General features: G+C 32.3%; 2 protein-coding genes across 2 annotated transcripts; one reads left to right on the top strand and one right to left on the bottom strand.

Annotated features, from left to right (window-relative positions):
• The first annotated feature begins 1,428 nt into the window (after positions 1-1,428).
• Positions 1,429-5,450, top strand: LOC146918862 (cysteine-rich receptor-like protein kinase 25). Its single transcript, XM_085712101.1, has 7 exons — positions 1,429-2,296; positions 3,180-3,323; positions 3,518-3,639; positions 3,728-3,938; positions 4,060-4,297; positions 4,772-4,922; positions 5,022-5,450. Exons 1-7 carry the CDS (start codon positions 1,540-1,542, stop codon positions 5,349-5,351), a joined length of 1,953 nt encoding a protein of 650 aa, XP_085568227.1. The 5' UTR covers positions 1,429-1,539; the 3' UTR covers positions 5,352-5,450.
• LOC146918861 (GPCR-type G protein 2) lies at positions 5,423-13,024 on the bottom strand. Its single transcript, XM_085712105.1, has 12 exons — positions 12,714-13,024; positions 12,172-12,631; positions 11,844-11,922; positions 10,377-10,465; positions 10,059-10,151; positions 9,347-9,373; positions 9,138-9,224; positions 8,161-8,232; positions 7,426-7,556; positions 6,608-6,759; positions 6,442-6,489; positions 5,423-6,338 (listed from the first exon to the last, which is right to left on the bottom strand). Coding segments are annotated over exons 1-11 (1,407 nt in total). The 5' UTR covers positions 12,929-13,024; the 3' UTR covers positions 5,423-6,338; positions 6,442-6,487.
• Positions 13,025-13,157: the final 133 nt, after the last annotated feature.

Genomic DNA, 13,157 nt, shown 5'->3' with positions numbered 1-13,157 from the left:
CATCAACTTTTTATTTCATTTCTATATATACTTTAGACCTTATTTAACATCAACTTTTTATTTCATTTCTATATATACTTTTCTATATATACTTTATACAATACAGACTATATTTTACAGTGAATATGACCCGTGCGTAGTATATATAAATGTTAGACAGTCTGACCTAACCCTAATCCCGCCCTTTTTGGCGGGATTCGAACCGGATACCATTTTGGCTACACATTGGAAATCTCACCACTAAGCCACTTCCTTTTTGTTTGAAATATTGTTGCTTCCAAAATTGATATACCGTACTAAAACATTTTTTAAAAGACGCAAACACCCTAGCGGTTCCTTTTCTGATAACAATTTCTTTTCATGCTTAATGGTTCCTTTATTGATGGCAGTATTTATTATTATTATTATTATTATTATTATTATTATTATTATTATTATTATATTTGTTGTTGATGATGTTATTATTTTCTGTCGTTTACCACATAAAAGTTCCTATTCATATTTCTTCTTCTTTCAGTTACCACATAAAAGTTCATTTTCCTTTTCATTTTTATAGAATTAACGGCCCTTGCGGTTAGGATCAGTTTCTTGGTGTATTCTTACTACGTGTTACGATATTAAAGTTGCATTTTTAAAATTGTTGATAATTTGACTGATTCTGATGATAATTTTGTCATTAAAAACTTCATTTTTTAGTGTAATTTTGTTGGCCTCTTTGTTTGTCATATATTATATTACTTGAAGTTATTTATTCTGACTTTTTATTTTCAAAAATCACTACACTAGATTATAACATTACTTTGATTTCTCCCTTTGACTTTTCAAACATGTTTACTATTTTCAATTAGTTTATTTTAGTTGTTCTTTTAACATGAATGTAATCAAATATGAAGATTGAGAAAAAAGAAATTCAAGAACACAACCTGGTAATATTATTTGGTAAGAAAATAAAGTTAATAACTTAAATTAGTGTAATTTTTGCATTTTTTGTTGTTGAATTTTGAAGTCGTTTCATAACATAGTATTGAATGTACAATCAATATGATATTTATATACAAAACCCGTGCATCGCACGGGTTAAAGTCTAGTTTTTCTTTAAAAATGTGAAAAATAACAAAGGGTTTATATATAAAGACGGACGAGGGAGTACTAACTGATCTTATAAAAAAATCAAATTAAATGAACATACAAATAGTAAAAAATAATTTTGTAAAATTCAAAAACAAACCGACACATTAAATTTAGGTGTTAAATTAGTCAAATGAATTTATAATTAGTCGAATGAACTTAGATCAAGAGGGAGAGAGGCTGCATAAATTTCCATGGTCATGCGTTGAATAGTGAGTCCATGATTCTTTCGTTTATCCTCGTCCTCGCCTTATTTGACTTTGACAATGTTTTGCTTTGGTTTCGTTAGTTTCACACAATATTTGGTTTTAGGACGCCATTGACTTTTTCTATTATTGATTTTATTTTTTTATTTCTATTGCCTTCTTCCTCCATCCATGCAACCACAACGCAAAAACTCAAATTCAAAAAATGGCTACCCTTGCACAACTCCTTTCCTCCATTTGTGTATTTGTTATCATGTTAACAACAAAGGCAGTTGAAGGAACACCAACATACACAGCCACTCACTGCACGAACACAACCACTTATGCACCCAACTCTACTTTCCAAACAAACCTTGACATCCTCTTCTACTATTTCTCCAATAATATCTCTCAATCCAACGGTTACTTTCTCAGTATCACCGGTTTCAACAGCGTCAATGCCGTCGGAGGACTCTTCCTATGTCGTGGCGATGTCACCACCACTGTATGCAACCAGTGTCTCACAACTGCAGTCAAAGAGATAAGACAACATTGTCCAAACCAAACCGAAGCACTCATCTGGTATGATGAGTGCTTCGTTCGTTACACAAATAGGTACTTTGCCGTCGACAAGATTGACCCTAGAGTCAACCTTGACGATGGAAATATTGTCTCCAGCGTTGTCTTAGGAACCTTCAACCAATCAATGCATGGATTGTTGAATGATTTGGCAACAGAAGCCTCTAGGAGTTCCGAGTCGAAGAAGTTCGCCGCCGGTGAAGTAGTGGTGACGGAGTCCATGACGGTGTATGGATTGATGCAATGCACGAATGACTTGACGAACAGTGAGTGTGGGACATGTTTGAAAAATGCTATTGGAACTCTTCCTTATGGAAAACAGGGTGCAAGAGCTTTGCTTCCTTCTTGTAATGTTAGATATCAAATCTATCCTTTTTTCACTTCATCTTCGCCACCATCTTCGGGTAATAAACTATTTCTTGAGTAAACATTATTTGTTCTAGCTCTGAACAAACTTTGTCATAGATACATGTTTGATATTACGCTGACTTGTTGAAATCGCTGACATACTTATTCTGATACTAAACATGCATTAGATAAAAATTTATAATGAACTTAATTTTTTTTTTCCCATCATTCAAGTAACTAAAATGCATCATTTGTCTTATATTATTCTAGAGCAGAACATCGAGACCTAAGTCGCGGTGTGTCGTGCTCAAGGTCTAGTATTGTGTTTAGGTGGGATAAATGACCTATTACTCTCTCCATCTTTTGGTCCTCCTCCTTCTATAATTTTCATGGAATAGGAGAGTGATTCAAGTATAAATATTCTAGGTCGAGCACCTTTGCGTCTAGTCGAACACTAAAAACCATTTTTTTGGAAATTCGATATTTGATTTATTGACCAACAAATATCAAAGATCGTGACTCGTGTAAAAAGAATCGAGTCAATCTGAGAGGGGAGGCATAAAATGCCGTGCCTCTTAAACGTTAAAATTTTTATGAAGATACACTTTTATTTTTTGAGAGAATTGGAATAATTTTTCTTTTCATTTTCATTTCCTATTTTTTCGATAGTAGAAATACAATTTGTGAGCCTAGCTCAACTAAAGATTTTGTTAGATTGAACATCTTCACTTATATTTAAACCTGAAACCTCACAATTGTGTGTTTCAGATGATACTTTACAATTCGTTGGCAAAACCAACAAAAATATTCCATGATGAGTTCTTAATCCTTAATTTTAATGTAGTACTATTTGTTGGTTTGATTCTTCGTTGTTGACCATAGTTTAATTAATTAATGTACTTGACCAAAATTATCCACAATTTCCACTTGGTTATGCAGGGGGAATGAAACTTGGACCTGGCACAATTGCGGTCGTGGTTGTCGTGCCCATTTTTTTCCTAATTATCTTATTTTTAGGTTGCTACTATTTCAAGAGAAGGTCAAAGAAGAAGAAGATACTAATGCCAAGTACAATGGAAAATTGTATGTGAGATATATATATATATATATATATATATATATATATATTTCTAATCATATATATATATATATATATATATATATATATATATATATATATATATATATGATTAGATTGAAATAAATAAAATAATGTCCAATTTCACTTTACCCTTATTTTATGTCTCACATAATTACTTTGAATAATATTGGTTCAGTTGGTGATGAATTTCCAACATTGGAGTCATTGCAATTCAATTTGGCTACACTAGAAGCAGCAACTAATCAGTTCTCATTGGCGAATAAGATAGGAAGTGGAGGATTTGGAGAAGTTTACAAGGTAATTAACAGTGTCCAAATGTGATTAAAAAAAGTTACATTTTTCTTGATATATAATGATTATAATCAATTGGTATTTTTATTTTCAGGGGGTTTTGTTAGATAGCCGACAAATAGCCGTAAAAAAACTTTCAAAAACTTCAGGACAAGGCACAATAGAATTTAAAAATGAGATTGTACTAATAGCCAAACTCCAACATAGGAACTTGGTAACCTTGTATGGATTTTGCTCGGAAGAACAAGAAAAAATGCTTATTTATGAATATGTACCTAATAAAAGTCTTGATTACTTCTTATTTGGTAAGATACTTTCAATCGTGATTCACTTTTCATTGGAGCTTAAAATTCATGTTTATATTATTCAACTTGTTTATCCATTGCTTATATGTACACTAATTAAGTGTCCTATGCTAAATTGTAGACACTCATAAGGAAAGAGTCTTGAGTTGGCCTGAAAGATATAACATCATAGGTGGTATTGCACGAGGGATTCATTACTTACATGATCAATCAAGACTTAAAGTCATACATCGTGATCTCAAACCTAGCAATATATTGTTAGATAAGAATATGAATCCAAAAATATCAGACTTTGGTATGGCAAAAATGATTGATATAGATGAACATCAAGGAAATACTAAGAGAATTGCCGGAACTTAGTAAGTATTTACAAACTTGTATGCTATATTCCTTAGTTTTTCTTGTTACTCTCTAATTAAAAAGCACATCCAATGGTTTTTTTTTTTTTTTGAAGGAAACATCCAATGGTAGAATCTAATTTGAATTTTTAACTTTCATTTAATGGATCCTGCAATCTCATATAAGACTAATAGAGTTTTTGGAACATTGGTAGCTTACCACTAGCCGGACGCACGTTTAGTTGAAGCTATGTAAAGTAGTTTTTAAGTTGTTGTGATTTTTTCGCCGTGAAAATAAGAGTTTTTAAAACATATGCCAAGAACTATATGACACCGGAACTTAATTTTTGTTTGTAATTTCCTTTCAATGAGTCCCATAGTATTATCAAATACTTTTTGATAGATATGATTCAAAATGTTCTACACCACATCATAAGTTTGATTATATCTGCCCAATTTTCACTTTATATATTTAAAATGGACTTTTTTTTCCAGTGGTTATATGTCTTCCGAATATGCAATGCATGGACATTATTCAGAAAAATCAGATGTGTTTAGCTTTGGAGTGATAATTATAGAGATAATTAGTGCAAAGCGGAATGCCCTTAGTCTTCATTCACTGGATTTTGATGACCTCTTAAGTCATGTGAGTATGCTAATCTTAATATATACTAGTTGATTTCCACATTTAATGTATATTTCATCATCTCTACTGGATGTCTAATGTGATAAAGAACTGTTGCAGGCTTGGAAAAATTGGAGGGATGAAAAATCTTTAGAAATATTGGATTCTAATATAGAAAAATCATATTCCTATATTGAAGTCATTAGATGCATTCAAATTGGTTTATTATGTGTGCAACAAAATCCAGATGATAGACCAACAATGGAAAGAATTGTTTCATATCTGAGTAGTGTTTCAGTGGAGTTACCATTGCCTCAAGAGCCTGGAGGTTTCATGGGTAATAGAACGAATCAAATACCAAGGGATAATATTTCAGATCAACGTAACAATAGTAATACTACGGGATCCTCAGTCAATGATATCACCATGAATAATTCTTTTCCTAGATAGCTTGACAATCATCATCTTAAAAACTATTTTTTTATTTTTTTTATTTTTATCTTATGTATAAAACATTCTTATTTGTATTTAATGAATGAATTTTCATGGTTAATCATTGATTTTCTGCGATGACTAATGAGACATAATGGGATGAGCTTTCAATGTTGTATTTTTTTTTAGAAAAACTAAACCCCATGTTGAATAAATATATTTTATTGAGGGATTTTTATATGTAAAGACACTCAGCATGTGCAACTTTATTTATCTCTCTTGGAAATCCATTTATCTTGACAATGTTTTCCTTACCTCCCGACCAAATTATGGATTACCAATGACCTTTCCTCTCATAATCGTCTCTCAGAATCGAAGGGTTAACACACCCAAAAAAAAAACATTTAAATAATTAACATATAAGACATATCCTTTAAATAATTGTCAATGTGAAGGATTTTACATAATGTTTGCTTTATGTAAACCTGTGAAGTCTGAAGATACAATGCAATATAATACGGATACATGGATACACAATTTTAGAAATATAGGACACAGCACAATTTTTTTGAATGGCCAACACAACACAACTTAGACCCGTAAATAAAACTAGGTTAAAAAAATTATACAGATGTATCTCACTTGTAAAGTAATAGACATTAATAATTCATTTGTGCATAATATCAATTTACAAAAGGGTTAAAGAATTTTTGGTCCCTGTTGATATTGTTTTTCATTTTACCTTCTCTAAAATGTTTCGTCAAACAATGGTCCTGCAAATATTTCCCGGCAGCAAATTTGGTCCTCGTTGTTAAAGGGTTTGTGAACTTTAAAAGTAGGTTCGGTTGATTTCAGTTTGGTTCGGTTCAGCAGTTATTTTGAACAGTCCTAGACATGGATATTCCAATAGACTTGGCAGTATGTGCATATGTTGATATTATTACAAACAATATCAACCTTCTCATTGATGATCTCTTCCGGTATGAATTTCTAGTCAGCAATTCACTGGCATAGGAAAACAATACATAATTTCCATCAGTTATCAAATAAATTTAAATGCATCAATCTAGAAGGTTTAAACCATCATGTTTAGTGCCCTGAACCATACCTTTCGTTGCAGTAGAAACTATACATGTATATAGGGAGTATATGCTTCCTGTTTTACATTGAAATAAACAACAAATATAGTAAGTGATTCATTAATCTAGCAGCAAAATCAATAATTCACAATGCCTAGAAAAGGATTAGCTCATATTCAAGTAAGTTACACTCACAATCAATTGGATGTTTATCAATTTGGCGAGATGTATAATGCGCAGATAGTAAAAGTAGGGAAAGGAATGCACTAGCCACAAATATTGCATCAAACCACCGGTGATAAAAGTCAAATTGGATATCACCGCCCAATACCTCTGTAATGATAATCCTGTCAATGAATTCAGATCAGATATTATCAAGATAAATGCTGATCATCCTAGGATGTTTATCCAAACTATAACTATTCCTACACGTGCCAAATTTGAATCAATCAACACAAGTGCAACAAACAACCAGACTCTTGCTTCGGTTTGCTACTACCTTGAGTTGAATTCTAAACAATGAAAAGTAGTCAGCTGAATGTATAGATATAAATAGGATTGAAAGGTTTACTTAAACGTTATTGGTGTTGTTCATTCTTTTTGTTTCTTTTTATCTTCACTCTCTTTCATTCATATTCTCCATGAAAATGGCAACAACCTTATGTTTCACTTTTCTCTCGTTGACAGCTTTTTATCCATTCTGTCAAAACAAATCTTGACTAATCAACAGCTTAATAGTACCTCTCTTACCCTATTATTCATATATTGTCTCCGGCCACAGGTAAATATCAAGCACACCTAAATTCAGTATTTCTGATTTAGCAGGATTGCTGGACATGTTTCTACCATGCATATCAATTAAAATATTACTAATGCACAGATTACTAGTAGGCCATGTTTGTGAACTAATTGCGCACATTCCAAAGCCAGTAAACAAGAAAGGAATAAATAGTTTCTGTTGAGTGGATGGCACTTCGAGAGATTGGAAACAGTAAACCAAAACACACTTATACCTGTATTCGGTTGCTAAGCTTTTCCTGATTAAAAGAATAGAAGATACAAAATATGTTCCCATTATCTCGGACAAAAACAGAACAACGTTGCTGGATGATCCACTTCCAACTCTTGAAACAGCAAAAAAGAACTGTAATCCAAAACAAAAATTTGAACTTAGGCTTCATAATAAGTCAAGTTAAATTGTATTTGTTACTGCCTTGTTATTTTTCAACTTGACGGTTTTCTTTTGTTTTATTTAAGCTGGAAAGTTGATGTTCGATGGCCATTATTTCAGTGGTGATAAGGGTAGCATCTCACAATAGAGGTTCTGCCATTCTGTCAAAGTGGACATTTTGACATTATAAGCATGTATTATTTATTTATTTGTTTCCTTATATTCAATAATTTTCTTTTAAATAATTAAAAAAACAGTTCTAAGAGCATATCAATATTGTTTGGGACTTGGGTAGATTGTCTAGTACCAGAAGAGGTATATTATTCATTAGATTATTCCTTTATCCATGCCAGGAATGTAAATTGTCTACTCTCCTATATCATATTTTATTCTTTTGTATATCATCCCAGGTTGTATGCAAATTCAGCCTTAAAACTTCCAATATGTATTTCGTAAATGGTTACGCTGGTTTACTCCACAAAAAAGATCGAAAATGCCTTAGCAACTATCCAAGAAATATCAAATAGAAAAAAATAGGTGTATAAAAAAAAGTAGCAACTGAAAGCAGCAGAAATACCTTCATTAAATTTGTTAAGAATCCACGCACTGATATCACAACCAACATTCCGATGAATAGCAAGGAAATATACTGTAAAAAATGCAGAAAAATTATAAGTAAATACAACATCAAATCATGTAATACCATACAAATTCTAGTCAACAAAGGAAAAGGTGTATGAGAGAAGAACTAGGAGAGTAACAGAAGACTATGGTCTCTTAGTTAGTTGCTGAAAGCACCACATATAAACTAGGGAGAGCTAGTTTATTTGTGTGAAAAATAATGAAGTTGACTGCCTAAGGTAAAAAATAATGATAATAATCACAACATCAAGTACATGTGATAAGTAACTAGGGAGAGCTAGAAAGCACCACATATGATCATAACAGAATACATTCATTTAATAATCCAAATAAGAAAGTTTCACATGACTAAACAATATATAAACAAAAAGAATTCTTAGGAAATTACATTCAATGGCATATACACTACAATATTCTTGATTCATGAGTTTTTACTTCTCAAACAACTCTATTACATAAGTTCCAAGATATCAAATGGGTTTATACTTCATTTAATAGAGATCTCAGTACAATGGCTCTGATTAGTGGGGAGGATCAACAAAAAGTGAACAAAGGAAAAACATGAACCTTACATTCTTCAGTAAACAAGTACAAAGCAAACAATTGAACCTCATACAAAGCAACAAAAAAGAAATTTAAGGAGACTTCTCAAAGACATAAAATAGTGAATGGAGTGCACAAACTTAATTGTTTTTAGTAATTAAGCTCTGTGTATATATTTATCCTAATCAATTTAGGACACATGCAGTGTAACTAGAAGTGAACAATACCCACTTAATAACGTCAGCTCATATACACGTCTACAACTCTTTACAAAATATGAGAATTCTAATTTGATCTTTAAATAAGAATGCATTAGGTTTAAGGGACACATTGACCATCATCTATTCTACAATGCAACTGGACACTAACCTGAGATAATAAGGCTGCATTTATTCCAATATCAAAAAACTGTAGGAATATACTTATCATCCTTGTCACGGGATCAACTGAACCAGCCTATATTGAAACACATTATCAGCAAAGAAGCACAGTGACAATATGAGATTCAGACTAAAAGATGGAAAAAAAGTAATTATATTTGGAAAATACTAATAACAATACAAGATATGATCTTTTACCTGTTTGAAAACAACACTTTGCAATGACTGCAAAAAAGGATTAATCAGTTAGCCATATTGACTACAGTAAATTTTTAAAAAAAATCACTAGAGAAATACTCCATTAAAATACTATTGCTGCTAATATCACCGTACAGGTGTCACAACATAGTCAACCTCAACTGAACCTTTCAACACGGTAATATACTTCCTCCGTCCTATTATGAGTGTCACACTAGGTTTTTTTCACACAAATTAAGGAAAATCTATAAATGAAAGAAAGAGAATAACAATTTTATCAAACATGAAAATGAACCAAACTTCTGGGTGCAATCTGTACTTTGTCCTAATTTTTGTTAGGGAACTGTACTAAGCTGCAGCTACTTTATGTTGTTCATATTTTCAGCCACATGGATATTTTGGTAAATTTTATTAACCCATATCATAAGCTTTATTCAGGTTCAGATTTATGAGTTGGAACTTGGAATCCTAATACAATTAGCAATATATTCAAATCTTGAAGAATAAATTGAAAACATGTTGCTATCAAACAAGTGAATTTTTAGTTTAGCATCAGTCGGCAAATAGATTGTTGGATTTACCATACTTTGCTTCCGAGCCATTTATACCTAACGAAAAGCTCTAGTCCACCATTACAAACATTAGTTTGTCCCAGAAACCTTAATCTAGCATATAAAATATCAATTTATGCTGCTGTCTGATATCACAATACCTTGATCATTTTATACACACAATAAACGGAACAAGCATAACCTAGTAGATTCTGCATATGTCCTTTCCAAGTTCGAGAATATGCAGCAGCTTCCTGCATAGTTGAAACCATTTTCATAGTAAGCAGATTTACGTAGAAAATATGAGAAGTGAAACCAAGTTCAATCACATTAAGATGGAGTTGGCTTTTTTATACAAAATAAGTCTCAATTTTATCTTTGATTACAACATGCATTCTTCAGAAAGCAGTAACACTATTTTCCAGTTTTTTTAAAGGTCAACGCCACAGTTTTTTGTGATGATATCGGATAAAGTAAACCTTTGCTTGTCGAAGCTCATAGATCTCCAAGAACAATTGCTTTGAAAGCTCTTCTAAAGCCAGTACCTCTGCTTCCATGCCTTTGATATCTTCACATTCAACCAAAAAAATTTAAAAATTTGTATTTGATAATTGATAATTTTATAACATAACTAAAGAAAAATAAGAATATACAATCAGATGTACCATTATTAAATGAATCACTTCATGACCAGTAGTAAAAACAAATCATGTATCATGTAAACCCCCAATTTGAGCAAAAAATTCCAATCATACTGAAACATGGTAATACTTATTTGCATGATTGAAAGGGACGGCCCCATTTTGATAAAAAGGAAACATATAAATTGAGAAATGGAATCCAATCTCTCTGAATATCCAATAAAGAAAAAGGAAAACTTGTGCTATCCAGTCATGGTGGGGGTCTAGAGAAGGGTCGGACATATCTGTAGGCCATGAGTTATCGTAGGCAACCTTGTCTTGCATTTACAAGAGGCCGATTCCATAACTCAAACTTGTGACCTCCTAGGCACATGAAAGTAACTGCTAAAGGCTCCCCACACCCCAACTTCAAAGCCTTTTGTTGCTTTGGAGCTCATACTGTAGCGGGTCTAGGGAAGGGTCAATCACAACAAAGAAACCCATGAACACTAACCAAGCCTCATATAGAAGCTACAGAAATGATAGACATGCCTTTAGTTAGTTGGTTTTTTGCTCGTCAGTTAGTAAACGGGTTAGGAGGTGACTATAGATAGGCAGAATAAGTAGACAGTTGGAAAATAACTCAGTCTTGGAAGAGTTAGTGTTCTAAGTCTATGTTTAACCATTGACCGAGACCCATTGTAATGAGTCAAAGAGTTGAAAAGGGCAATCTAGGAAATTTGAATGTGGACTCTTATAAATAAGAGAAGGCCAAAGAATTAAGGCATGAAATATGTGATGATCTCATTTCTCTTCTAATCTCTCTCTTTCTCTTTCATGTATCTCATAGCTACTGTACCTTTATAATTTTCTGCAACTACTTGTTATTGAACAATCCATTAAACATTGTACTAAATTCCCCATTAATCAAGTTCAGTTCCTTTGAATATTTGTACTATCATTACACCCATCAATAAGGCAATCCTTTTGTTTCTGCGAGAATTTCCCTTTCTTCCCTTCCTGCTCAATTTCTAGTTAATACTATCAAAAAACCTTTCCCAAAGTTATAATAGTTGGTGAAAGATTATCCTTGAAAAACTCAAGCGTTATTCTCCAACTAAACACATAAACCACTACATAAATGCAAATCATCGTATAATAATTTAAAAAAAAAAGACACAAATGTTTTTTCAATCTACATGTCCTCAGTACACAGTTTTTGTTTACTTTATTGATCATGTAATTCTTTAATACTATATTCACCAAAATTTATATCTCTAAAGCAGGCGCTTCAAATGGCTTTTTCAAGAATAAAAGGAAACTAACCTTGCTCCTTCTGGTCCTCTTGCACGGATCGAACAACTGTACCAACAATACGTTTGATAAAAGATCTGGCAGTTAACCTCTGCGAAAAACAAGTTCAGATGAAGCTAGAACAGGAACACAAAGTAAAAGGCAAATAAAACCTATAAAGAAAATGGCTTTACAAAATCAATGCATAAATCAATAGATGTTAACACTCAATAATTAATATATTAAAATTGTGAAACCAAAGGAAATGTCAATATAATTGTTATGCAAATAAAATAATAAGTAATTAATTGTTATTAGAGTCCAAAAACATGCCGAGTGGCAAAAGATAAAAAAAGGCAACCTCTTCAGATCCTTGCTTGTTCTCCATCTCCATTTGAGCGAGAATAATTTTCTTTTTGTTTGAAATACCAGTCTCAATTGACTGCATAAGTTGTCTTTCCAAGGCCTTGATCTCGGTTTCCTCAATCTCTCTGATGAAGAGTGATAAATAACTGTATGGCAAGTTAACAGCACCAAAACCAGATAGAACAGCCATGACAGTAACACCAATGACACCAATTCTACTGACCAATTGAGGCATAGTAAAGAAACCTTTATCAGGTGATGGCATTGGAAAGTGAATACCCATTCTCCAAAAAGCATAAAGAAAAGCAAACAAGAACAGAACAGCACCAAGTGCAGCTCTTTCAGTTCTCAAACCACTGCTTTTAAGCATCAAGTAACAATGATAATAAGGCAAAAGAAACACCAATAACAGTATCAAACAGAATAGATCAATCTTCCAGTTCACAACTCTTGCCCTATTACAACAAATTAATTATCATCAATAAATCAATCAATTAATCAATCAATTAGGTTAATAAGGTTTGAAAAATGACATACTCTTTAGAGAGGATGGGAATGATTTCGAAGATAACAAGCTGAAGAAGATTGCAAGAGAAAGCAAAGACAATACTGAAAATGATTTGAACAAGAACGCGTTTCTCTTCATATTCTTTGTAGAGACGACGATTCAAAAACCAAACACCTGCCCAACCAAGTGAACACAAACTTCCTAACACAACTGAACCTTCCAAGATTCCTCTTCCCCAACCCATCCTAACACCAAGATCGATCACTCTGATTCCGATTTCGAAACAACGCTAGATTCTGTTTTAATGGAAAATCATGTCTTAAGACTGTAATTATCTAATGGAAAATGCTCATTTGCACTATGAAATTATATATCGTAATTTTTTCTCAAAAAACTTGTGTATTTATATTTTTTTTTAAAAAGTATGATAATTGCAACTTTCAATGTCGTATTTCTACTTAAATTCTTTAATG

This window comes from Medicago sativa, chromosome 5 (genome assembly GCF_051527215.1).
Source record: "Medicago sativa cultivar Bolivia chromosome 5, Bolivia_mono, whole genome shotgun sequence".
Classification (NCBI taxonomy): Eukaryota; Viridiplantae; Streptophyta; class Magnoliopsida; order Fabales; family Fabaceae; genus Medicago; species Medicago sativa.
Note: the sequence above shows the minus strand (reverse complement) of the source record. Positions and strands in the feature narration are given on the sequence as shown.